Here is a 24,094-nt window from a genome sequence, read left to right as displayed (position 1 = left end):
TACATGTGCACTCAGAGGCAGAGGAAAGTAGAAAAAAAAAACCATGAAACAGAACATTTGGGGTTTTATTTTTCCTAAGGTCATTCAAAAACTAAACTAATTAAGTCCAATTAAGATACTTCTACAGATTTTTCTACAGAAATATGTTCTTCTGAAAGAGATGTAATGAAGGAAAAAGCTGACAGTGGCCTTTGCTTTCCTCTGAGGAAATTTGTTATAATTATTGGTAAGAACTAGGTTGAAACTAAGCATTTCCAAATCAGATGGAACTAACTAGATGTGTCTAACTATCTTTTCCCCCTTGGGCAAAAAGGTGACTAAATGACCCTGCAAATATTGTCCAGATTCAATAAGCTTATGTCAAATCCTACAGTGGCAATTACAGAAGTTACATGGAAAGGTGAAGAAATGTACCCAGATCCTGATGGTCAGTGAACCATGGCCCCTCAGCACCTTGAATGATTAACAACTCCTTATCCAGAAGTAGGATGCCTCTCCCAACACAGAAGAAAATCAAGGTGTCCTCGATGGTCAGCTTAAACTCCACTCTTTTGTACCATCTTCACACATTGTTTATTCTCCTGGTTCAATCACTTCTGGTTATTCCAAAGTCCTGATCCTTCTGTGCAGAAAAGTTCAGCTGAGAAACTTCATGTTGCACATCTCATCCAGTCACTAATCTATGCTGGCTAACCTTAAAAAATGCTCTGTAATTCATGAGAATGAGAGGATACCTAAATAAATTCTGTTCTACACCTACTTACAGTGCTTTGTCAGCACTTCATGCATAAATACACCTAAACCATCAAACTGAAGTCTATTCCTGAAGTCAATGCAAGAATATGGGGCCTAAAAATAAATTTAAAAAAAAATCTTAGGGAGGATGTAGGCAATGAGGTATGAACCTTTAAATATCACAGGTTACACCTTACTGATTTATTGCACATCATACAAAGAGTGAAGAGATCATTGTGAGATATTCATACACCTTTTTTTAAGCAGACATTATGGAAGGAGCCTCTCCCAATCACACATCAAGTGGAAGCTGGGGCCAAAACACTCAATACAGGAAAACAAAGCAAAACAGTGACATTAAGAGCAGAAGCAAAATGCATCATTCAGGGGTGGGGGAGAAATAACCCTCTTAAAGAGAAAACCACTAAATTTTCTAGTGACGTGAACAGGATGGTGTTGCATAGGCCAGAACAATAGCTTTATATTAGTTATTTACTTAAAATAACCATAAGAAAGCCTGTTTAAACTTTTAGGAGATTACTTGTTACACAGCAGGCAGCAATACTGTCCAGCTGTTAAATCCTACAATTCTGAGCATCTGGAGTCGATGTTAATAAGCAGTACAGTACTCATTCACTAATAGTTGTCACAGAAACACTTTGCTCACCTTCCTACCTTTGAAATAGGCATGATGACTTTGTGAATAGCAAAGGAAAACAGACTCATTAATGAGCTCAAATAATTTAATTACCTGAAAGTTTGTTATCTTTACCTCTCACCCCTAGTATTCTTATCACACCAAAAAATACAAACCTTTCCCTACAAACTTTTTACTCCTCTAATAAAGGAAGTTATTGAAAGCTAACAGTCTCACTTCAGTAGTACATAGAGTTTTGAGAACAAGTTAAAAGAGGGGATGGTTCAAAAGTTTTTAACCAAAACATTGCTCAGTTAACTTACATAAGTGGCTCTAAGGGCGTGTCTGTATTTGCATTAGTTCACACCAGGAACATGATTTTTATGTGAACTGCCTGATCATTCCTGTTGATGGTGTGTTAGTTCACATCTCAGAGCTGTTTTGGAACAAAAGAATTGGATTCCTCTTAGGTTAAACTAAGGTAACATCAGACAACGTATGCCAGGAGCACACCCAATGTGTTCCAGCTGCAAACAGGCGTTCAGGCCACAAGAACAGACTAGAGAGTTTAAAATTTAAAGTCCTGAAGTGTTTGGAGTATGATATTCAGTTCTCTGTGCTGCTTTGATCTACTGTTCTAGTTCAGCTGCACTCCCCACACTGCTGTAGACACAAGTTCAAGCACTACATGTTTTTACTTCCTGCACACCCACTCATATCTCCTGGATGCAGATCCACCTTTAGGATATGTTCTATACCCTCCAACCCACTCATGCAGAGCATCCTCAGTTCCTTGAGCAATAAAGACATAAAATATGAGGTTCTTTGTCTAACTTAAGGTATCTACTTGTGAAACGCTTGCCAACACTCCCTAAGGGCTCACCACTAGGACATTTAAAAAAAAATAAATAAAAGAACACTGGCTATAACAACAGGTAAGAGAATTCTACATGATGAAAGACAGCAATGGTAAAAATTTTACAAGATCTTTGAGACCTGAAGCTGTAATAGGATCTCTTATACCAAAGAGAAGACAGGAGATGTCCCAGTCCTGGTACCAAATGCATTCCTGTGAGGCCAAACAGAAGCCTCACACTTTTTAGGGACCATGGGCAGCCCAGTGTTGCTGGAATTGAACTGGACAGATGCCAAAGCAGCTAAGCACACTGCCCAAACAAGGGTTTTTTCTAGTTCACTGCTCAGAGCAGCCTATGAGATTTCTCATAATTCCATTCTGAAACATCTGTGAAAGATCCCCACCTCTTACTTTCTCCCAGTTTTTAGAAGTAGGAATTTTATTTCCTTCTTTTTTTCAGTTCTCTATGACCTTTGCTAGTCCTCTACGGTCATTCAATAACAACCTGTTTTGGAAAGCCTTACCAGATCACCTTATACCCAAGAATGAGTTTACAAGAATCCAGCTGCTGGGTTGTTTGTTTTTTTTTAAAATTTAGACAGTTTCCCTGTGCTGATGTTAAACATGTTATCCACCCAACCATCATAAAATCACAAGGGAGACATCAGTGATATTGGATAGTCTCTGAGAAGTCTAAGATTTAACAAGGACTCTCTAGAACACTTTCAAGCCACAAATACTCCAGGATGGTTGCAGCTCATTTTGCAGCTCCAGCTTTTCTGCATCTCTAATAAAAGTACTAGATAACAGTTGAGCAGGATCTGGTCTGTAAAGTAACAGATGAAGGGAGAAAAAACACTTGGGAGATGCCCATAGAGCTTGCAGGAATGGCAGGAAGGGGAACACAGTGACTACAAAAGGAATGGCACTGGGCAAAAAGCTTGAGAAATCTTTTTCCATGGGGTAAAGATAAGGTACATGTTTAAACTATAACGAACAAAATCATCAAAACCGTAAAACCAAAACTGTCGTGAATAGCTCTAGAACAAGTCACTTCAAAGCACAAAAACCTTAACTTATTTTAAAAGTTCTTCTAAAAGAAGTATGTTTGCTTTTTCCACCTCGCACAGAACTCACATTAGAGTGCTATTAATGATTCCACTTCTAATTAATTTCAGTTAGTCTGCACATTTTAAAGAGATTTTTGTATCAGTTGTGGAAAGTAAGACTGGCATTTCCCAGGACAAAACCCAGCTCTTACCATGGCTCCAGAATGCAAGCTGAGAAGTGTTAGGGATTCAACTCCTTTTGTTTAGCTTTCGATGAGAAAGAAACATTCAAAGGCAATGGGAAAAGTAGAAAGACTTCTGAAAATACCATCATCCTGGCAGGGCTATGACAATGTAAGCCAGATATGAGGCATATCTGGACCTCAACCAAAGCCATACCACTCTGGATAACAAGGAAGTGAAAGATTGAGCTGTTAAGCCTAGTGACAGTTTATGAGTAGTACCAAACATACCCAGGTCAGCAGTTTTAATCAAGGAAAGAGACTTTCACTGGTGGTTTCTCTATATTCAACTTTGCTAATTCCATGAGGTCATTGAACCCAAGCCAGATACAAGCCATCAGATCAAACTTCATTCTCCTCTAGACAGCTTAATGGAATTTAACAAAGTACTTTAAGTGATGTAAAAACACACAAAGTACCAGCATCAAGGCTCTGCAATGTTGTGTCTTTGATATTTCCTCCTACTACTTTGGCCTGGTGAAGTCAATAAAAAAAGACCATTTAGCCTGCTACTACAGACCAAAGTTTATTGTCTTTTATGCACTGTGGATAAAGATTTTTTTTTTCTCTTTATGATGGTGGCATGTTTCCATCCTTGCAAGACTCAGCTAAGTTCTTTTGCTGTCCTCAAGGATGTATTTTTCGTCTTTATTCAGGAAATTTTTATTTTTGCTGAATTGCCTCCACAATGACAAAACACATCACCTAGACCCAGCCACACCACAAATTCATTTCCTACATCAGGTCATTTCGAGACATCTGGTCATCCCTACATATTTTCCATTTTGATAGAAACTCAGAAAAATGGAAACACATTTCAATACTGTAACTTTCTCAAAGCAAATGGGTGCATGAACTTGACCAATAGATGATGCACATCCAGAACCAGCGACATAGCCTTTACTAACACTCTAAGGTAATTTAGCTACTCCTGATTTTAGTGTAACTTTTTGTAATACAAGAACTGCTCTAAATTACATTGGAACATAAAAAATGGAGGATGGATCTTTTCTTGAGACCTTGGTTGAATCCTTGGAGCCTCTGCCTAGGGTTACCTCCATGTTCATGCAAGTTGAAGATGGAAACCATTTTCCAGCTTTTCTATTTACTAACAGCACTGCAGGTTTTGGCAATTAAGTAGCTTTTGGCACCAGCTGGTTCCCAATTACCTCACACCCATATTTTTTCTCACATTTTCATTTTCTTTCTGAATTAAAAAAGGACATTGTTTTCACCTGTTAAATTGCAGTGGCAGCTGTCCAGAAACCAGGATGAAGGAATCTAGATTAAAATTCAATAGCACCAAACATAGCAGTTTCTTTTAAATAACAGCTTCCTTTGTACTGCTGAAGATAAAGGTCATGTCTGTAAGCCTCGACTATTTTTAGGCCAGCATCATTTTTCTACAGAAGTTATTATCTGTTTTTGTTAAAAGTAACATTTCCAATATAGTCTAATAACTATGTCAGAATACAATTTAAAGCTTGTGTGTGAACACACCCAAGCTACCAAATCACCATAAAAGAGACAACTAAAACTTTCTGCTGTACTACAGAGAGTGGCCACACAGAGAAAAGCCATTGTTCTCCTTCAGCTTACTGATCACAGATCTGACTTGAGCAGGCATCAAGAAACAAGGTAAACTGCACACAGTCCATTATTCCTTCCCTCAGTCCTTTCTTTAAGGTGAGAGAATCCACCCATCACAACAAGATACCTGGACAGAGTCCTTCAGTAAACTGAGGGTTATTTTTGTGGGCTCAGTTTAGCTGGGCAGGTTGCAAGGGAACACCTGGATTTACAACCCCAGATGCTTCTTCACATCAGCTCCAGGCTGCAAGGAAAGGCTTTGCCATGTGAGATCACCTGTGGACAGCCACCTCGGAAAAGGTAACAGCACCCAACCTCTCAGCTGGAAAGGTTTTATATTCCCTTCTTGAAACCTCCCTCTCCCCTTCTCCAGCTTCTGCCTTCTCAGATACAGCTGGTAGCACAGAGAAAGAGAAGCTGAAAAGGAAACTGCACCAACCCCTCTCACCCACCCACTCCCATCCAAAAAAAAAAAAAAAAAAAAAAAACAACAAAAAAAACCCACACAAACGAAAAAAACCGAACCAAAAAGTACTGCTTTGTATTTGCTTAATTCTGTTTCTTTTATGCATTTAGTCAAAGACTTTTTGCATTCAAAAAGCAAATATTCACAGGCTCCTAGGATGCTACTTGGACACCTACAGGACACCAGAAAGCCTTACATGAATCAAAATAGGCTCTCAAGGGGAACAAATGCATACTTGGAAGGCTCAAGGGAAGGAATGTTTCCTCTTCAGGCAGAAACGATACTGGCCCAGATCTCAACCACAATCTCTACTTGTAACTAAAAATGCCCAACAGCAGTATGAGCACCCAATACTTAAAATCACAAGGAAGATACTTAGTGATATAGAAAAAAATCACAAATAACATTTTCTTATGCAAAAAGGAACCCACTATTTAAACATCTTCCTTGAAAAAAAATCTTTTAAAGGATTTTTTTTATAGCTTGAGAAGAGAAATCACACACAAACTGAAGTGCTGTTTCAATTTTACTTGAAATTTACAGTTTTCAGTCAGACCAGAGGGCTACTAGACAAAAAGCCTTCCAAGAAGTCAGCAGCATCTGATGGAAGTTTCAGGGCAGTAAGAAACCATTCTGTGCTGCAATGATTTAAGGTTTTCTTTGTTATCTGCCATCCCCCAGGGTTAAAAACACGAGGCTCTGCAGGAGGATGGGACTTGACTGCATGTCACCTACCACAGCTCGGAACTGGCACCTTAACCCCAGCTCAACTCCAAGCCCAGCTAAGCTGGACTATCTGTGTCCCATTTCTGCCATGTCTGTGGAGGCTGTGGTAGTCAGAAGGATGAAGCCAAATTGCCCTAAATTGTCACAGCTTGCCACAAAGTGGTATTTGTCAGCTCTCAGGGGTTCTGGCAGCCACAGCACAGTTTCACATCATGCCAATCAAGCAGGTTCAACACAGCTCAATAAGGAACCACTGTGTGAATCCACTCTTACAATGGTGCACACCACTCTGACCACAAATAAACTCAACAACTTGCACAGGATCCCAAACTTTCAAGTAGACCTGTCCCATTTCTTCAACAGCCAGTGTAAAAATAACACCCATTTCCCCTTGACCTACTACATTGAATGCCTGAACCTTTACAGGAAAACAATCAACTGCCCTTGCAATCACAGTCTACTTAAGCTGCATCACAAAGTTAAGGGAACATTTCACTCTGTTCTCTCATATTTAGGGACCAAAATAATTAACCTGAGGTAGGAAGTTTAGGTTGGTGTTGCTACTGTATCTCTATTATTACCAAAACTCTTTTTCTTGGAACAGCAAAATTTACTATATTTTGGTGACCAAAACATTTATTGAGTGCTCTAGGACTGTGAGCATTTCCACATCTAACAGTCCAAAGAGCAAGCTGCCCTTTTCATTTGAGAGAAACAAACATATAGAAATTAAAACTCCTAAAGATTTTGAAAATAATAGTAATAAAAATTAGACTCTTCTCATTTGATAAAGGCATAGTTTTGAACTACATGAAGCAAATCTGTTTAGTCCTATATAGGCAAAAAATAGAATAGCATCACAAAAGAGTTTAGAGTATATGCAGTTCTTACACATGACATCTACTTCAAATCCATTTCCATCCATGTTCTTGTACAGAACTTTTCCATTTTAAAGCAGACTTTTTAAAAATAGCAATATACATTTAGAACACTTGAGAGATCAGTGCTCACCCCTCCCCCCCCCCCCAAAAAAAATATATATATATAGTCAAACATGCAAACTTACTTGCATTCCCCAGGTACACTGCAGCCCCCATGGAGCAAATTACATCCTTGTTTACACACAGCTGTAGACACAAAAAGATTTGGGCATCAGCCTGGGCAGCCAGGTATCCATTAATACAGCAGCAGTCTGGAGCTCCTCAGGTAGGGCTCCTGTCATTTAGCCTCTCTGTTTGTGTGCAAAGCAGATTGCCTTCTGCCATGTTCCAATAGCTGCTCCTTCCAGACAGTTTTTCACAGGACACAGCACCATTACAGGCAAAAAGCTTTGCAGCAAGAGTGTCACCACTGAAACTTTTATAAAATACAGTTGTTTTTAAAACCTGGCATAAGACTGGTACTGTGCTGGAAATTCCAAACTTTTAAGTGATGCATGGCTTTGAGTAAGCCCTAAAAATGGTCCTCCCCATCATTAACAAGTTTTTTACTGAAAAGGAACAGAAAACAAAACCAAAAAGGCCCCAGCAGAAAGAATGTCAAATAATTTTAGCACTAAAATTACTTACTGAAGGCAAAATCCAAAGAGATTTGATTGAGTGGTACATTAAAAGAGATGACTACACTCGAATTCCTGTTCCCATTAAGAGCTATCAAAAAGCTTTCAGCTTTGCACACTTTACACTTAAAACTGTTTCATTTGTAGAAACAGTGCTATAAATGCATTTATACAGGATTAAAGTCTACTGTGTAAGTGATGATATCACTTCAATAAAATCTTACATTAACAGATGCAATGCATCATTTTGCTTTGAAGGAACACCACCATCAAATAAAGTCAATTAGTAAAAGGATGTTTCCCTGAATACTAAATTTGTTTAGGTACATTCACAGCACACACCAGAAGCAACACTGTATCCTGTGCTCCACTTTTCAGAGAGGATGTTTTATTTAAAGATTTGTATTGAAAGGACAATGCCTGTAAGTGCTAAAATTAATATGCTACAGCACAGACCACAGAAACACCTACTGCAGTTTACACCTATTCTACATACACCAGGGCTAATCCAAGACAAAGGAAACATACTACCTTGCTTGCATTCTTCTCCCATCCAACCTTCCATGCAGGCTTTGTTTCCATTTTGATCACACGTGTAGTGGCCAACAAAGTCATCTCGAGGGCCACAGAACTTGTTGCACAGAGCACTGTAGTAATTTTCATCACATTTCACCCTTATTTGCACTTCAAAGTGGGCAACAGGACCATTAATTTGTAGGGTCTTCCATCGATCTTCAGGATTGATCATGCCAGCATGTGCCACTCGCTCTATTAACAGGTTTTCACCTTTTTGGAAAGAAAGGTAAATTCAACAGGGGGTTAAGTTTGATAGCACACATATGGACATATGGAATCCAATCAGAAGTACTCAACTGGTTAAGGGAAAAGCAAGTAAAGAAAATGTTAAGATGATAAAGATCTACTGTATAACTGAATTTTCCTTTGCCTTGCAAACTTCATTACAGGAAGGCCAATTTAAAAAAGTGTCCCAAAGGAAATATTAAAAAACCCTGGAACATAATCCATAGGAAATAGCTTATTTTTCAAGGCGGCCAAACATACCACACCCACATGCTGACAACTAGCAGCTTTATCTTGATCTGAGGCTCTTCTTGACTCCTTTTTGTTCTTATAAAATTGCAAGATCTGCATAATCTCGTGGCTGAGATAAAGTTTTCTGCTGCTAGTTTAATTTTAAAAATAAAGGAAAACACACTATATTCATTTTGCTGCAAAAATACTGAGGAATAATGAATGCTCTAGTAGGCTTACATTATATACATAAACTAGCTTGTTTCCATCTTATCATTCTCTCTAAAATAAAGGCAAAATATCTTTAACTACCGTTCTATAGAACACTGCACAGCTAGTGTTTGACATTTTGAGAAGAAATAAACAAGTGAACTCATGATTGTCAAGGGCCATTCTCAGCTCTGTATCCTCCTTATCCTCACCCCCAGTGAAACTCCTGATAACTGTGATCTCTGTTGCAGCACACTCTGTGAGCATCCTGCCTTGTCCCCATGGAAAGCAGCAGCTCTGCTACTGCCAGACTCACTGAGGCCAAACCTACACAAAGAATTACATATCCCAGGGGACAAGAGGATTCTAGGCTGTAACATCATAGAAACTGCCAACACAAAGTATTTTCATTAACATGAATATCCATTTTGTACCTTCATTCATGTAATTTTTTGTATAGAAGGTTCAATACCAGGAGATGAGACAATTATAGCCAGTACAATGAAATGATGAAATAATTGCTTCAGCAAATATTGAGAATAAGCAAAGCTCAGTGAGGGGTAAGGGCAGACACTGAGCAACACCAGTGACAAAAGCTTTCTAATGGGTTCACCATTCATATCTGGTACCACCCTGCTGGACAGCTTTTCTAGGTGAGTGCAAGTTGCATTTGGAAATGCAAACACTATTTAAGGATGAGAAGAAGGTACAGAAGCTTCACTTCAACATATTAATTTCATACACATTTATGAAATAGCTATGATATTGTCAGCTCAGAGCTTCAGCACCCATTTTCTTTAAATAAAGATTATGTAAAGTACATGTTAAAAGAAATTAATAACCAAAAACTTGTGTACAGCAAGAGGCTGAGATGATAGTGAGATAAAGCCTGAAGTTCAAATTATTAATAATACAGAGCACACCAAGCTGGTAGCAGCAAGCAATACTAAGCTACCACCTTTAGCCGACACATTTTACCTACCCAGCTGCTTTCTAGAATTCATTAACCTCATGTTTAGAAAACAAAACCCAAGGAGTGACTGTTTCTCAACCAGAATGTTACTGACAATTTAGAGGAATCCTGTGCATATCTTAGCAAAGTGGCATTTCTCCCTCAGCCTGTAAAAGAACTGAAGTGACAGTTTTCAGTCCCTCCAATATTAAGATAAAAGAATAGTTACAGAAGTATCAGGCTCTCCAAAGTATCTTGCTCTCTTGGCATCTTTTATTCAAGCTTCTATAAATATGTTTCCTCTTGAAATTAAAAATACTGAACTTAAAGAGAACCCCTTTTAACTAAGCATTGAAAGGTACTCCAGTTATTAAGACCTCACTGTATCTCTCTCTGCTTTGTCATTAAAAGTGGCATTGCCATGTGTAAGCTCTAAGTCATGCTTGCTTGGACTGGACTGCATAAAACATTTCATGGCTGGCCAGGACACATTGGAGCCCATCCCTCCTCTTTAACTCTCATTCCTGTGCATGAGCTCCTCCATAATCCAGCAGCACTTGCAAGACAGAAAAGGCTGCCTACATTTTATTTTTGACCAACACAATACTTATCACACCAGGACCCACTGAAAGTTTAACGATTAGATAGAATCACAGAGGTTTTTTAGTTGGAAAAGACCTTTAAGGTCATCAAAGCCCAACCATTAACCCAGCACTGCCAAGGCCACCACCAAGCCAAGTCCCCAAGTGTCACATTTACATGTCTTTCAAATACCTCCAGGGATGGTGACACCACCACTTCCCTGGGCAGATCTCAGCATCCTTTAATAATCTTACTTTCCTCCAATGACTACTGATCTGAAAAACTATCAAGGAAAACATGCTGAATCACTGGATGGTCAAAGAAAAGTGAACAAATAGTAAATATACATTACAGAGCTTCTTTCCTGCTATAAGCAACACAGGCTCCTTATAAACAGCTGCAGCAGCCACTGCTGTGAAAGTGTTTCCTCAAAGTGCATCAGATGGACTGAAGAACAGGTCCTGAGATTAAAGGAGTGGCTTATATAATAAAATCCTTATCAGGCATCTTCAGGCTAATGGAGATTCATCAGACCCAGCTACATTGAACAAGCATTACAGGTACTGCAAATATACCTATGCAGAACAGACCTCTTGATACCAGGGGTCAAGAACAGGGGAAATAACCCAAGAGTGGTCTTTTTAACACTCAAACTTTATCTTCACAAGCTCTTCTAAAAAGGAATGTATTCAGAGTCTTAAGGGCTTTTTCTCAAGCTTGTATCAGTATAAGTAGGGCTCAACAGCCTACATAGAAGCAAGCCAAATAATTTACCCTGAGCTACAAAATGCATGAAGCAGCTCCAAGCTATTTCATTTCTAATACTATATTCTTAACTACCAGAGTAAGTATGAGAGTTCTGTTTAACTTCAAATTTAACACTGATCCTACATGGAAGGTGCATCTTCCAGGGAGATCTATAAACACAGGGAGGAACGTGTTTGTCAAGGTTTCTCCTTCCTCCCCCACAATACCAAAGTGTGTCTGAAGATATTCAGACTCTTTCACCTGTTTTGATGAGACAGGTTTGCTCCCTGCATCTGACTTTGCCATAGAAGTTCGCCTCAAGGATTCATATTTATTATTTTTTAGCCCTAAGTAAAGGCATAACTGAATTTGTCTGGCTATTGGTAAAAAAGCAGTATTCATTACTCAAACTTAGATACACACCAACAGCCCTCCAGCAATTTCCCTCATTAGTGGTTTTTCTACAAGCCGCTCTAGAAAAGCGGCTAGTGGTACAGATGCTTACATAAAAGGAGATGATGGCTGAAAAGTAGTCCTTTAATGAATGTTCCCAGAACATCTGATTTTCTGAAGAGAAAGCCATATCTGAAGAGTATTTAACTGTGCAATATACAAATAAGAACACTGCCCATCAGCACCCTGACCCTTGCCAGAGATCAGGCATTCCCAACAAGCCAACAGGGCTGTACAAAAGGTGATGCTGGTAGTTGTTTGTGAGGGAACACATCACATGAACTTTACATCCAAAGGAGCAGGAGGTGCCCATCTCAGGAAGCATGTTCTCTTCAGAATGTTTTCAAGCACTATGGACAGATTACTCTCCTACAGGTTAACGGAAAGGAGGAAAGCAATCACTGCACCCCTGCAGTAGAAACAGAGTTAAATGGAAAGTTACTTCACACCTGAAGATGCCAGCTTGCTCTGTCAAGGCAGGGCTGGGTTGGGCATTGCCAAGACCTCTGCTGAAACCTGCCCAGCCAAGTGACTTACCTGGAAAGGGGAACTGCTGTGACAGATGACAGTCAGCAGGCCCTTTGCAGTGACTTTGTATCTAAGCCAGTTTCCTCTCCCCCTCTTCCACCCTCCCAAAGCAAACAAGTGGTAACACTACACTGCCACAAGCTTACCCCCGAGCCAATCCTGCTGGCCCCACAGGAGGAGGAAAAAACAGGAGTAGTTCAGGAATCAGGGCTGCATAATCCTCTAAGATTTTGTACAGGGGAAACATTTGCCATGGCAGACTTGCTCTTGAGATAAGTAATTCACAGGTCAGCTCTGAGCCCCCCTGCCTCCACTGAGTGCAAGAAGAATGCAGGATGCTTGGACACACAGGGAGGGAACCAGGACAAATGTTCTAGAACCTTCAGGCTGTTCACTGGAAGCCTCTCTTTCTAGGTTTTAGGAGAGGATTTTTGTTTGCTTGTTGTCTTGTTTAGGTTTTGTTGTTTATTTTTGTTGTCGCTATTGTTTTGTTTTTATTTTGTTGGGGAGGTTGTTTTGTTTTGGATGGGGGTTTCAGGTTGTTTTGGGTTTTAATACCCACTTTAGAGTCCAAGCTGGATCACAGACCCTACATTTAACTTTCAGCCTTACTCATCCCCATTAAAGGAAAGCAAAACCTGACTCTAGAACTAATTAATCAGCTTATAAACAGACTCTGGCAATTACTTTGATTAATCTATCTTACAGTAGCAACAGAAGATACATGTAACCTGATCCCCAGATCAGCACAGCGCTCAGGATGGACAGGGAGTCACCCTTTCCACATTCTCTTTTTTCACGTTCACCTCACCCCTCCAGGACCAGATATTGTCTTTTCTCTGGAGAAGCTGCTGAATTCCCTTTCTTCTTCTCTATAAAGTGAATTTTTAGTGATCTGTGCCTGTCTGGCAGTTCAGTGGTGCTTGCAAAAATACAAGAGAAGCATCTTTGCATCTTGACAGATTCACAAGGCAAAACTTACTGGAGAATTCGCTGCCAAGATCACTCAAAAAAAAAAAAAAAAAAAAAAGAAGAAAAACCTTTAGCATTAAGGAATTCTGCCTATGAATCCTATATCCAAAATCAAAATTGAAGCATAGTAAAGCAACACATCCCTACCACAGAATCAGAAAACAGACTACAGAAACATTTAACCAAGACAAGCACTTAGCTAGTCTTCTGCCAAATTACAGGCCAAGAAAGCCTTCTTAAATTCATCTGACAAGCCTTCAAGCTTTCAGCTGCAATACAGCTTTGCAGTACCTCCCCAGCAGCCTAAATTAAAGGGAAGTTCACTTTCCATCAGCAGTTTCTCATAGAGCTAAACTGTAATCTGACACTTATACACTCTCCCACAGTTCATAGAAACTGTTAATTTAAGGAGATGGCACACTGGGCCTCCAGAAGACACTCTATATCCTGCTTGCCTGAAGTTAAGGGAAAAAAAAAAAAAAAGAATGCAAGTAAAGAGATTTGTTAGAGCTTGTTAAACTAAAAAGCATATGACAAAGACCTAACACAAGCCTGAGGTGACTGTCCTCTTATCATGTGTATTTAAAAGAAAACTGGGGTTTAAAGCTACAGATTTGCAAGTGGATTCTGCAAGTTCTAAAAATTAAACAGAAAGTTACAATACTATCATTTATTAAGGAGCTAATTAAAAAATTAAATCCAGCACTTGAATGCATACAGATGATTTGCAGAATAGGCTGTTTCTTCATGTTCAGCCCTTTCTACACCATCTCATGAGTTGATTTGCCCCCTGAAACTAGGGCATGAATAGTCTAATATTTGCTGTACTAGCTGCCCCTAGATAAATTAGTCCTAAGCTGGAAACCATTTAAATTAATCAACATCACATAGTATATTTTAAACAGAGCATTCAAGAGGATTCCTCCAATCTGTTACCATGCAGGCTATCTAAACTTATTCAAGATTCAGGCTTACTCTGCCTCAGCACACAACACCTCATTTTGAATACTACACCCAGCTTTAGGAAGTGACACTCAAGAAGGCTGTGGACAAACTCAACTGAAGGGCTGTAGCAACATTAATACCAGAGATGTAAAGAAAACACAGCCAACAGAATAAGGTTAAAAACCATAGAAATCATTGCATAGTATGATCATAGGCAGACAGAAGAGAATTTGAACAACTCTACAGATTATCTTCCTTTAAAAAAAAAAGGGGGTGTAGCATCATTTGTAAATATTTTAGAGTTAATTATCGGAGTCATGTGTTAATTACACCCTCTATTTACAACTGTCCATTCTGTTCTCTATATAGCCATAATTTTTTACAGTTCCTAACCCAATACTCACTGTTTGGATTTGTACATCCCCTTTACTTGGACAACAGGTCTGCCTAGAGCTGATTTGGAGGGATGGCTGACGGCAGCAGGATACAATTTTTCCCCTCCCCAGTTTGAACACATAGAACACAGAATAAGTACAAACTCCAAGCTTTACATAAATACTCACCAGCTTTGGTATCATTATCCCAATCCCATGCTTCTAATATTAATGTGAACGACCTCTGAAAAAAAACAAGACACCAATTAGACAGTAATAAAAACCTGCTATAACCAGACAAACTGATCTGAAATAAGCAGATATTACTGCTACAAGAAAGCCAACTGAAAGCAGTTGAAAATTTTACTTCTCTGTTGTCATGTGAAAGCCCTTGAAGGCATCTTCTCAAAAGCATGAAATATAACAGCATTAAAAATTGTGGGACAAGCCACAGCAAACAGCAAACCAAAAACATTCCATGCACACACATCGAGGACTTAATTATTATTACTCTCCTCCCACTGCATCTAATTCTCAGCTTTGCTTAGCCACAGAAATCCCTTTCAGAAGCAGCCCTAAAAAGGTTTAAATGAAATGAGGTTCAGAACCTTGGGAAACAGGTGGGATATTTAAGACCTAAACAACTGAACAATCTCCCCTAAAAAGGAACGAGAGTCATTGTTTAGAAAGCACATGCAAGATAATCCTATACCAGATCTATTTTACAGAAAAACATATCTAAAGAAGAAATACACAATTCATCCTGCATCTATCAAAAATTTACACTTTCTCATGAAAGGGTAGCATAAAAACCAGATCTACAAAAGACACAGCAGAAACAATTATTACAGTAAGCACACCTGGTACTGTACTTTCCCCTGAGGAAAGAAAAAACCCATGATTTCAGACAGTTCCTAAACAATTTAGAAAAAACATGAAGGCTTTATTTCACTAAACCAAGGCTTCAGGCATTTTCCTTGGTTTATGACTAAATATGTAGGACAGATGTTGATATTCAAATACTAAACTTATTTAGAAAAAAGTTATGCATACAGGTAATTTTTAACTGCTTTGAGTTGAACAAGAATAGCTGTCAAACCACTAGCTTTGATAGTTTCCAAGTCCTGCAAGTAACATTGAGAGATTCTCAGATACATTTAAAATCAAGGAAAAACTATCAAGAACAGAAAAGAGTTATTGCACTACTATCTTGAAATCCTCCCATACACATCTTCGTGCAGAGCCATGCCCTAATGTGTGCACAGTTCACAGTCTCAAGATCTATAAACTGACACAGGTATGGGGACATTCAGTCAAGAAATTGCAAGGCCCCTCTTTGGAAGAGAATTATGTAAGAATTCAGGCATCTTTCACAGGGGAATTAGGACTATTTTACTGTTGCATCAAGAGATGTGTGTTTTTATTTCGAGATAGATCCTTATGTGTTTTACACACTCCCCACCTCCACACCAAAGAGGGTTGATCATAACATCGAGGCCTCCCCATTTTAGAGCAGCAGCAGCAATAGGATCAGTGCAGCACCCCAAGCAGAAAGTTTCACTGCCTGAGGTCTTTCATGCCTACAGCAGAGAACATTCTACTCAAAAATGCACTTGAGTGCTTATTTTCCTACTGCTCAGTTACATTAACATACAAACGACAACTCGGCCTTTGAAAAAAAGCCCTTCTACTGTGTTTTCAGCTTCAGACATATACTAGGGAGATGATTTTACATCACTGAAACAGAAACAGGTTTAGTGGTGACTATTTAGATTAGACTAAGGAAAGGAAGGGAAAAGGGAGCTCAGCAGTGACCATACTGGACAGAGACACACTTGGGTCAATTCCACTGCTTTTTTCACAACAAACATTAGTGGAGCTTTTTAGTAACTTCACCCTCCAACTCCCTGCACTCCCCAGTCTCGGCACTTAGGGAAGCAGATAGGATTCCACTCTATTCTGAAAACACTGCCTGCAACCTTCTTCCTAACTGCTACCTGAAAAAAAACAACCATACATTGAATAGTTAAGAAAATAAATTCTATATAATACTGCTCTATCATCATCATCATCCGGCAACTTCTGTCTCTTTACTTCGCATCAAAATTATGAACTAATCCAGGCAGAATTCTGCCAATCAGTGCAAGGTCCAAAGTTATCCACATCTTCCACTTTTAACTACTTATCTTCTAACATATCCTTGAGTTTTCCTGTGTTCCGTTGATTTGTATTATAATATAGACCAGTGCTCCAGTGCCTCCAGATGTCCATTTACTTATTTATGTAAGGGCTGATCTTTCCTACTGCAAACTGGCTGTTGAATTTGACAGCCCACAAAAGGCAGCAAAAAATTTAAGATGGACTTGCTGTAGGAAACAGACCTAGCAGTCATCTGTGCTTTCCCATCACATCATTTGAAAGCAGACTTGTATCCGTGCTCACAATGCTAAGGAATTTTTGTGGGTAAAGAGTTCCATGCAATGCACTGTTCAGTGTGATCCTGCTGGACAGGGTGAATGGGGATAAAGAGGCATTCTACCCATTTTTAAGATGCTTAAAACAAGAAATGCCATAGCTCTGGTGGCAGACCTCATGGTCTAAGCTGGTGTAGTCCCTGGAGCAGAAAAATATTGCCTTACAATCTTTTAAAAGCTTAATAATACAAGATGAGCAACTCCGACTCTGGTCCAGAGCTGCTCCTTCAAAATGTGGAGCCCACACAGCTCATGTTGCCACCTCTTGGTTTTGCAAGTCCCAGGTCCCACAGGCCTTGTATCCAGCACCTGTTTTGACCATCCTCCCACTGGCCACCATCAAGAACCACAGCCCTCCTGTAGTAAGCTTAAAGAACCTACACAACAAAGACAAGATAAAGACTTCTAAATCCTTTCACTTCCCTGTGTCTACTTTTATGGCAGACCAGGCTGGCACTTGGCAATTCACACATGAACAAGCATTTGGAGTGTAACCTTTCAGGAGGGCTTGCAGGAGATTAGAGATGTTAATCAAGTGGCACTACACAGTATTGATAGACAAATGTGTATTTACTGGACTGTCAGTTTCAGCTGGGACAGTTCTCAGTTGTGCAGCTTCTGCTCTCTGGTGAGTTTACACAGTCAGCCTTTAAAAATCCCAAACAGACACAGCAAGAATGCAACTGTAAAACTGATTTTTATGGCTATTTTACCTCTAGAGAAGATAGTTAAGGTTACCAACCTAACCTGTGACCCTTCCTCATCTCCAGCTGGCCAATAAGTTGAAAGAGGAATTCCTCCCTGTGGTAGTGCAATGGATCATCACATTACAACTACTACACCTCAAAAGAGAAAACTGGTCCTTAACCAACTTGTTCAAAAAAACCACAGTCCTGCCCACTACCACATGTATCAAGTCTTGCACCAGATCTGCTTACATGTCTTTGAATTTTATACTTCACTTTAAAATGACAGCTGAAAACTTATAAAAAAGCATCTGTGTTACTAAATATGTTCATAATATGTGGCACTGAGAGCTTGCCAGTTATGCTCAACTATCAGAAGCACATTTTACTACCAAAATGATTTATTAGTGGAAATTTTAACAGCCATACAATCACCTTGAGTGCAACCTTACCTTAATAACCAGAGTAAGCACTGAAGTTTAATAACACTAATGGATATAAATTTTAAAGGATATTTTCAGCTTCATACTGGCCACACTCATTTTATGAAAACTCTGCCATCAGCTGACATTAGTCACACCTGAACTTTTCTACAGAAAGTCTTAACACAGACTAACCAACTCGTCTACTGACACCAGCTGCAAGTAACTCATCTATAGCAGAGACATTGACACCAGACATCTTTCTTAAATTGTGCTTACAGAAAACAGCATCAGAACTTGCATTTACTTAGCTCTTGTCCAGGACCTAAGGACTACCCATACAGCAAATCTTTAACCTCTTCACATCATCCAGCAATGTCTTGGCTTTTTGATGTATCTTTAATACGAACAGACTGGCTCAAAAGTTATTTAAGAACATGCTCTCCACAGAGACTTTTGATTTAAGTGTGCTCAAGTTCATGCATAAATCTAACAAAAGACACTACACAAGTATCCTAAGAATGCCCCAAAATCATGAGCCTCGCACATAATACACAGACACATCACCACACCTGCTTCTTTAACTCACACACAACTCTTGCTGTAGGCTAATAGAACAGCAGGACATGCATATTCCAGTCTGCTCCGATATATACAAAAAGCTTTCTGAAGTAGTATATGTTGTTCATTTCAAACAGTATTAGGAAAATATTTAGAAAATATTGTTAAAGTGACCATGGCACAAGTTTGAGGGGGAGGGGATGGATCATGGAATATACAGCACTGGAAATAGACTTGATTCTACTGACTCTGATGATTAAGTTTATTTTTTGGAAAAAATTAAACACACAGCATCATCATTTGTGCTCATCAAATCAAAGCTCAGAAGGTGTTAAAGGCTACGAGCCAAAAGAGCCTCAGTGCACTTCTGCAGAAGAGCACAGCTTATGCAAGAGCCACTTCGTAGGAGTTAACTAAACAGATATGCCAAGTAGCTTGGAAAGATACAAATTAAGTCTGTTTATCCTGGTGATGCTCTGCCTCAGTCGTGTTTTTTTCCTCAGGATTGGTGTTGACACAAGCAACTTCAAAGCATTATTCCATTGTTTACACTAAACAAAACACTCCCCCACACTATCCCAGCGACCTCCTTTCTGGGGAGGGGGAAACAAGACCTGTAATATTGGTTTGGCACTGTCTTTTCATGAACTATTACTGTCACCCTGGTATCTGCAAATCAACATTCAAAAGGTAGGGGTGTTTTTGGCAAACCAGTCATGTCAGAATTTTCATCCCAAGACAGATGATCAATCTGATGACAGCATTTTCAGTCAGATATAGAACTTAGATTCTCCAACTCAGAGTCTGAAAATGCCAAAGGTGAGGTTTGAGCTGAAACAAATACTTGAAGTTTTCTGCATTAATAACATTCTATTATAACTTCTATGCTAACAGACAAAAAAATTAATTTCATTTGAGTAAAAGGACTGACTGGATTTTCTACATGGAAAAATGTTTCAAGAATCAGCTATGATGTAGAAAAAAGTGGCTCCCAAAAAAAATCTCCTAAACTTATCTTCCTGTTCTACAGTCACATAGTAAATGCAGGGTCTCATCTCCAGTCAATACTATATTTTTTCAAACCTCAATCAAGCAAAGGAAACATTTGTACTCAAACATTTCAGCTGTCCAAACACTGGATAGCATATTACTAGTCTTACTGCAGGTTAATTTTTGTAACTTCTGGAACAAGCCATCACCAGTATTTCTTGCAGCCAAGTCCACTAAGTCTTGATCAGCACAGCCAATTCTCATACTTGCTTTCATAAGAAACTTTGAGTCAAGTGAGACAAGCACAAGTCTGGGGGCTTCCCTCCCTCTTTTTGTGTTTCAGGACCTCTCCCCCTCCCCCAGGCAGCCTGCTTGCCATGGAAAAAGCTGACTTCAAGGCAAGCATATTCCATTTCCTTCCCCAGGAACTCTGCAGCAAGTTCATATAACTTCCTCATGAATAACCCAGAGGTGGAAAGTGAATAAAGAAGAAACTAAGAAAGATTCTAAGATCTAGGACTCATAGTCAATACAATTTTAAGGGCAGACAGTCTGCAGATTTATCTTTTAGAAACAAACATTATAAAGTCATAATAGGGACCTTTACTGAAGGAGTAAATCATCCACATTTGGGGAGAACATGGGGGCAGGGACAGGGTAGGGGGCTTTTTCTGAAACTTGAAGGATATTTCAGCCACAAGAAGCTTATCTACTGAATTCAGAGACCATGCAAATCATAAAGATAACCATCCTCTACATCTTAATTTTTCATTTAAAAAGCAAGCATAGTGAGTCCTAAACAAAGCCTTCCTTTTGGAAACCAGGGCCAAACAACCCCATTTTGTTAGGAGTGGAAGGTTGGGTTAGAGTCCTGCAAACATCAGCAGCAGAAAGCAGTTGAGCAAGTCCAAGTTTTCTATTTGAGAGCAATTACTGCAGTTATACTCCTCTTGGCCCAGTCACAAAAGCAAGATGGTGTTTACAAACTCTGGAGCCCTACTGTTGTGTGAGGAGAACTCTGTGAATTAGCCCCACCTGACAATCTTTAGGAAGTCTGCAAAATCAGGGAGGGGTGAGAGGGGCTATTTTTCGCCATGATTAATAGACAGCAGGCTGATATCTCCACCTACATGAGTCTGAACACTCATTCCACTCCTCCACCAAATTAAGCAAAACCTAAGCTGGAGGGGTGTGTAAGTGTGTGTGCATATGGGGGTGGCAGAGGGAAATCTAGACTATTAAGAATCATTTCATTGCAAAATGAACACAAAAACAACAGGTGAATAAGAGTCAGTCCTGGAGTCAATATATCAAATTTAACACCCAGGTAGAGACTCACTTCAAGCAAAGAAAATTACCCAGCAACTAGGTGGAAGAATCCTACCAACAACCAGCTGCATCTGAAAGATAAAACAACTTAAAGGAGGAACTCAAAGGGGTATTACAACACCTATTTGGCAGTGCCTAGTGTTTGATGAAACAGGAGCAGCATGCTTCTCTCCAGAGTGATCAAACTACCAGGATCCTGACATACCTTCCCAGAGAACACACTTGTAGTAAGATCTTCAGGTGAAAGTCTGAAGATACTCTGATCCTCCTGCAGTGGCAGAATGCAACAGGAGTTTCTCAGTGTGAAGGGGTCTTTATATATCATGGGACAGCAAACATTTCAGCTGTGGAGTTCTTAAAATCATCTCAAGTCACATACTAGCTTTAGCTAATGCCTGTAGGAAACAGTGACCCATTTTCACAAAAGCCCAAAACACCATGACAGACTAGAACTCCTCAAGGCAGGACATTAATATAGTCAACCTCAGACCACATAAAAGCACAGTGAGAGCCCTCTGGAGATCCATCTACATATGAGAAGCTAAATCATGGGAAAAAAGAGTCCACAACTTTCTTGTAACTTAGGAACACAAAGCACATCTCAGCCAAGTGAACCTCGTGACAAATGGCAAGTCAGAGATGGCACATTTGGTTCAGCACTGGCCCTGACCTCTCACAGCACCTGTCAGACAGCTGCTGCAGCCAGGGCAGCAGCATCCCTGAGGAGAAAGGAAACAGGCATCCCAGGAACAGTTTTCACAGCACCAGGAGCAAGTCATTAGCTTCTCATTTAAAAAACCTGCAGGAGATGTGACCAGACAGACATCACGTGGGAGCTTCATCTGAAAAAGAGCTCATCTGCTCAACTGCTCTCAGCCCCTAGAAGATCCCCTCCCTAATTTAATGGGGTGCCTTTCACCATTACACACATAGCAGTAATGCTAGTCCAAGGGAACAGAAGTAATGCTTGCCTCTGCTTTTTATAGCTGTCTGCTATTCATCCCCACCCTATCCATCCCCCTTCCCCTGATTCCAGCATCTACACATCTCTGCTGTGTTCAGAGAGATTAAGTTCCAACTGTGAAGTCTGAGCTGCCAACTGTGGCCACTTAAATTTCAGCAAATACCATAGGATTGACTTAGAAATCATCTGTTTTCCATATACTTTCAGAACCAAACAAAAAAAAATATCAGTGAAAATTCAGCTATTCAGGACTCCCATGATAACTTGCCTTTCTTGAGATTTTCCAGCAAGGAACAAGAAAATCAATGTTTAATACCAATCCATACTATAAGCTGTCAGTTTTCTTGAAACACTTCTCTTTTACTGCAAATGCATTCTGCCTATGCCATTCCTAGGCAGCTCCTCTGTGACACAAGTCTCAACAAAAGTACTGCCTTATAAAAATAATCAATACATCAAAGAGGAAAGATTATTTTTTCCCAATTGAATAAGCAAGTGTAATGCTTATGAAAAAATAATCAACTTCATCTTAGATGAATGACCAGTAACTTTATTCTAGTTACTAGAACAATTACATTTTAGGTGGTCTTTAAACAACTTCTTACTCTTTTCTCTTTCCATCTTTCAGAATTCTTTGGATTAACTGTTGTAGTAGGAGCACAGCATTGCAAATCTCATTTTAACTTCCAACCTTGTTGAATGTAAACTAATTTTCACAGAGCCTGCCACAACCCTAGGCTAATGACACCTGTGACTTTGTTCTTCTGTGCAAATCTGTATTGATAAGCAAGGTTTCACTAAATACATCTTCTGATAACCATAATCAGCTACTCCTTCAATCCACCAAAGCCATGTAAGCTTCTTCCAGCTAAGCAAGTTCCCTTCAAAAACTCAACACAAGTTCTTTGATCACAGTAAGAGATCTGCCTCCCACTCTTACCCATGCCTTGACTACTTAATATTCAGAAGTCTGTTGAAAAGAGCCTCCTGGATAGGAAAAGAAGGTAGAGAAAAATAAAAAATCTTCCAGAAGGGTGACTGTAGAAATCAAAGGCCCAGAGAAATGCATGAAGAAGGAGCAAAGAATCAAGTTATTTCCATGAGAGAAACTAAAGAATTGGCCAAAACTCCTCAGCCTGGAAACTCCCATAACAGGAGTATGTGACAGATGCTTCAACAGATCCTGGGTGGCCAAGGGAAAAGTAGTTTTTAAGAGTTTTGTGGGTCCAAGGGTAAACTGGAGAGACCAACCACAACTGTTTCTGGAGGCTCTCAGGTTGAAAACAAAGCTAGGGACAATGACAAGCAGTTTTGTATATTCTTGCTCTTAACGTCCAATGAACATTTGTTTACATTCTGTGAACTCCAGTTCCAGTACAGTGTGGTTCTGAAGCAAGAATTTCACTTTTTCTCATGGCTGACATTAAAACAAGACAGTGCTAAAATTCATAAAACGATTACATTGTGGAATCTTGCACGCCTGCCTGAGCCACTACCATCTATCCCAGGATAATCAAAATTGTGATCAAAGAGTGTTTGAGGAAGAAAATGAAGCCAGAAGAAACAAAGCAAAATTCTAAATCAGATTTATAATTATAGCAGAACTCCTCTTTGAAAACCATGACAGAAGACGACATAATTGAAAAATCTAATCAATATTCTCCTTTCACTGAAATGTCACATGAAATAGAACAAATGCAGAAACCACCAGCCCATGCATGCTATTCAGTCAGGTAACTGCTGCAGTAAATGCAACACATGCAATTCAAATAAAAAAAGACAATCTGAGCTAAAGCTACTAACTGGGAGATATTATTCAGAATAAAAGTTTAGAGGACTGTAGGCTTCTGAAACTTCCCCTGAGGACAAGGTAATCCAGACAGCCTTTTAATAGTGATTAAATCAGGTGACACAAAGCAGAACATACTGTCATTCAAGGCAAGACAACAGAAATGCTCAAATACAGCAAGCACTTATTTCACTAGAAGAAGATTGACAAGTGTCAAGTGAAACA

At 39.5% G+C, this 24,094-nt stretch overlaps 1 protein-coding gene across 1 annotated transcript in view; it reads right to left on the bottom strand.

The window, feature by feature from the left end:
• The window catches only part of JAG2 (jagged canonical Notch ligand 2), a gene marked incomplete at its 5' end in the record, with an annotated part of 68,154 nt that overhangs the window by 27,556 nt on the left and 16,504 nt on the right, over window positions 1-24,094 (bottom strand). Inside the window, 3 exons of the mRNA XM_083863593.1 lie at window positions 7,368-7,428; window positions 8,391-8,645; window positions 14,844-14,898. Coding sequence (XP_083719719.1) covers window positions 7,368-7,428; window positions 8,391-8,645; window positions 14,844-14,898 — 371 coding nt within the window. The remainder of the gene's footprint in view (window positions 1-7,367; window positions 7,429-8,390; window positions 8,646-14,843; window positions 14,899-24,094) is intronic.

Source organism: Zosterops lateralis, assembly GCF_965231275.1.
Source record: "Zosterops lateralis genome assembly, chromosome: 6".
Lineage (NCBI taxonomy): Eukaryota > Metazoa > Chordata > Aves > Passeriformes > Zosteropidae > Zosterops > Zosterops lateralis.
Note: the sequence above shows the minus strand (reverse complement) of the source record. Positions and strands in the feature narration are given on the sequence as shown.